The sequence below is a fragment of the Necator americanus genome, chromosome X (assembly GCF_031761385.1).
Source record: "Necator americanus strain Aroian chromosome X, whole genome shotgun sequence".
Lineage (NCBI taxonomy): Eukaryota > Metazoa > Nematoda > Chromadorea > Rhabditida > Ancylostomatidae > Necator > Necator americanus.
Genome location: NC_087376.1, coordinates 6,654,247 through 6,658,529, shown reverse-complemented (window position 1 = coordinate 6,658,529; position 4,283 = coordinate 6,654,247). Strand labels below are relative to the sequence as shown.

The window sequence follows — 4,283 nt, the reverse complement described above, 5'->3', positions numbered from 1 at the left end:
ATGCCCTTGGGATTTTTCCGTCTTTTCATTTTATTCACTTATATTTCAAACGTATTCTGTATAACTTGCTATGAATGTACATCTTCACAAGGACAAGAATGTAAATATACGGCAACCTCATGTCAATATGGATTTTTCGGATGTGTTAAAATTGCAGCTTTCTCGGGAGGAGTGGATAAAAGTAAGCGAATTAATTTTTTCTACCATGAAAATTTAAAAAAAAACTTTAAATATTGACCAACGTGACAAGGTTTCGGCTATGATAAAAATTACCCAAAAATAACTGAATTGATTTTTAAAATCAAGTACTACTGTATTTAATGAATTCGAAAAGGTTATGATGTGTGCTTAGTAGCTCTTGGAAAATACAAGAGCCGATAAGATTTCTCGCATAAGAAATGACTACCTCAAAGTCTTTCACATCTCTCAGCCCTCACTTTTAATTTTTTTCATATTTTTTTCTAGATGTGATTTTTAGAAGATCAGCACGCCGTTGATCATTCAGGATCACAAAATCAATGCCGATCTGTTCAAACATGCTCCTTTTTCCCCCATCAACTGTAACTTAGTAGTAGGTCTTCTCGGAAAACTGGAAAATAACTGACACGAAGGATAATTCCAAGAAGGACAGCGAGAATTCGGAAGTAAATAGAGAAATGAAATGAATAACTGCAATAAGTATGAACCAGGTTAATGAAGATAAATGTTAATGTTAATGAATAACCGAAAAAAAAGTAAAAATTCGACTATCCGAAATCCCAGAACGCTCGAAAAATGGCTAAGAGTAAAATTTCTTGATTATCTGGATAATCTGTCAACAATATTTCCTTCTTACTCGAGATTCTTAATTGCAGTGCCATAATTTCCTGGTGATGAGAATTTTATTTAGGATTGTTGTCGAAAGATTTGAATTTACATAGATATCTATTCATTTGAACTTTATTCCGTAAAACTTCGAGGATCCGATGGGAGCGCGAGAGATCAACAGAACCAATCAATTTTTGCATTCGCTAGAGCGTACTCAATTCACTTCGATGTGGTGTTCCAGTTCCAGACCTCCCTTATCTCTACACTTTAAGAAATTGTTAATATTAACTTTTCTTTTTGAGGAAAAACTTTTTTTTTGACACTATGTACGTGATGACAATATGCCATTTAGGGATTTTTTTCTTCTTTTGCTCTCCTTTTTTCCACAATTTTTTTCTCTGAGTGGTTCCAGAAGATCTTTTCATAACTTTATCCAGTAATTCATAGATTTTTTGTAACTTTGACCTCTTTTTATTATAGAGTTAGGTTCAAAGAGAGCGTTCTGAAAAATTGACAATGTTGGGATTTTTCCACGTATGCGTAAGGGTAGAATTGTATTCTACGGATATGAGCGTGATTATGCCCAAGTTTTCGTTTTAACCCCAATTCTGATAATCCAGAAAAAAAAGTGTTTAAAACAATTGTATGTGTTACCTTCTCCTCAAAGATCCTATTTATTATAGGAATTAGAATTAGAGAATCCGTAACGTAACTGCGATGGTGCAAATTGCGAATGTGTGCGGTTTATTTGAGCCATATTAGTTAGGGATTTGTATTAGGGTGGGGAGTTGTCCGTGTTCTATTGTGTAATAAAGTTGCATCGTTGGGCAGATTGGATCACAAAACGCTGCTTCACAAACCACTTCCTGGATTACTAGTTAAAATTGAGCATGATCACACTTATATAATGAATTACGCACTCCTATTCCCTCAAAGATTACAATGCCATCAATTTCCTATATGTGTTACCTTCAGGAAAGCTTCCTGTTTCCCTTCGAAAGCGTTGAGAAATTTCAATCGTTACAAAAATAATAAAGAGAAACAGAAGCTAAGTAGATCATAGACTAATAATGTTAGAAGGCAGAAATTTAACGTTATTCAGAATTTGTATTCATCTTGTTCAACTCAGAGGGAAACTAAAAATGTAAATTTGATTAAAGAAAATTGAACTAAATTAAGTAATGACTTTATTTTTTCAGTGGGAATGTGGTATGATCAGGATAGACGGATTATTTCAATGATTCGAGGATGTGCTATATTACCATTTGGAGGTACTACTAGTATATATCTGCCACTTTCTATTTCAGATACTGCCAACAAAATAATGTAGGTCTATTTTAGGAGCGGACATGTGCGAACAAACATCAATTCTTGGCACACGAATATTGAAATGTACATGTTTTAATGATTACTGTAATTCATCAGGAGTATTTAATTTATTCCACATTATATTTTTAATTCCCGTTTTATTCTACGTTTTTGCAATATCGTACGAATTTTAATGCTAGTTTGTTTATTTGATAGAAATTTAATACTTTTTGTTATATTTAAAAATCGTTGAAGAGTGATCATCGATCATAATCACCAAAAAATCCATATTAACATTGTGACATTGAATTTTTGATGGTACTACTTTCATTATAATCCATGATCCATTCATTCCCACCGGCTACCATCGGGCTCACTAAGATTTATGATGTTTTGTCACATGTACGAGACTACAAAACCTTACGGATACGATATCGAGTTTTTCCTGTGGAGCAGAGAACGGATAAATGTGATTTGTCCAGACATCCATGTATCCATAACATTTGTCCATGGGAGGACAACTACGATAAAAATGAAGTCTTAGGCAACATCTCGTTGCAACTATTATTATTCAATATCAGTTTATTGATTTCCTGACACATGCTCGATGAATTCGTGCTTCGTTGTAGGACCTACCCGTTTATTGGATAAACATTTCCAGTGCTAGAACGAGTAGATAGATATGTGTTTCCGGTGCGACTTTTTTTTTCGGGAGTGATATCAATGTAGGATAGCAATGCATTCAATCCAGGCCTTTTTCTTCCGGAAGGACACATTTATCCAGGTGAATAAGTAAAATTAAATGGATGTGGTCTTACCTTTATATAACTTGCTATAACTATTGTTTTTTTGGCAGCTGTATTGTGATGTTTTACATTTCTATAATCCACTATTTAGTATTCATTTGATCATTTCTAATACTACACGAGTTTCTGGATAGATCCTAACCCTAAGGTTCCATTTCTGGTTTCCACCCTCTAATGTTTTCATAACTTCAAGTTTTTCTCCTTATTTTGCCGATCGCGACTTGATAACAATAACGTACTGTCTATTTACCTGTGCCTTTTTCAATGTTCATCAATTTAAATATTTTGAAAACTGTTCCAGTTTTACTTAACCTCCACCACGTTCGAATTATTTTAGTGCGTTGAACACAGAAAATTCACCAACGGAACTTTTTTTCTGCTCTAATCGACATTATATTTTTTCGAATTTTTACTAATCCACGCATTTCATATGTTCGAAACGTATCCAGGGTGATTTTGGAACTCCGTGTGTGTTTTATGACAACGAGAAAGGATAAAGGATAAAGTGCACGGCGTGGATCAATCCATATGAGGTAGGCCTACGCATTCGACCTCAAACTTCATCTTCGTTTGAGGTTTATGAACGATCATGCAGCCTCACAGTGAGTTACAGGAGGCTAGCTGATGTATCAAGTAAGTGGTTTTATTCTCTCAGACGAGTCCGGTACCAATTTGTTGACTTCGGAAAGATGAAGGGCTTAGTTGGCACTGGGGCGGATTCGAACCTCTGATCGATCGTCGTACAGTCACGGATGATTATCTGCTAATATTTATGCAAAATACCGTTCACTAGAAGAGAACATGACAGTTCAAAGCTATATCAATTAATTCACTACAAATTTTGCAAAGAAGAAAACGAAGAGGAAATGAAAGAGTTCGTTGAAAAAAAAGAAGAAGAAAAAATTTTTTGGTGTGTTTGTGTGTAAATAAATGCGTTAAACGCAACAATAAAGTGCTGGAACCCGACGACGAATCTCACAAAAAATGACACAGCAAAGCATGTAAAGATGAACAAAAATTCGGTGAAAAAAATGCTTGAGAATGAGAATGAAATTGAGAGAAAAAAAATGTATATCTTGTTCCTACATATCAGGCGTATCCGAAACTCTGATTCACAAACGCATGAGCGCCTAATCACCTAATCAACTAATTATTAGCTATTTTTTTAAAAATAGGAACATGATGAAGAAAAAATAATAATAAACACACACATAATACAATGCGAGATCGTAAAGTGAAAATGCTTGGAAAGGGAAAAGGACACGAGAAAAAAAAACTTCTTTGCCCATCTGATTCGGTCATAGATCATTTGTAAATGTGAATAATGAGAAAAAAAGATAAATTAACAAACGTAAACAAAAA

At 34.2% G+C, this 4,283-nt stretch overlaps 1 protein-coding gene across 2 annotated transcripts; it reads left to right on the top strand.

The window, feature by feature from the left end:
- Positions 1 to 2,309, top strand: RB195_021660 (uncharacterized protein; the record flags this gene model as incomplete). Of its 2 annotated transcripts, XM_064208517.1 has the most annotated exons (3): positions 1 to 181; positions 2,007 to 2,078; positions 2,149 to 2,309. In XM_064208517.1, 3 exons carry the CDS (start codon positions 1 to 3, stop codon positions 2,307 to 2,309), a joined length of 414 nt encoding a protein of 137 aa, XP_064064397.1. The 2 variants fall into 2 exon arrangements, with proteins under 2 accessions (XP_064064397.1, XP_064064398.1); XM_064208516.1 differs by lacking the exon at positions 1 to 181 and having other exon boundaries at positions 2,012 to 2,078.
- Between the last annotated feature and the right edge of the window lie 1,974 nt (positions 2,310 to 4,283).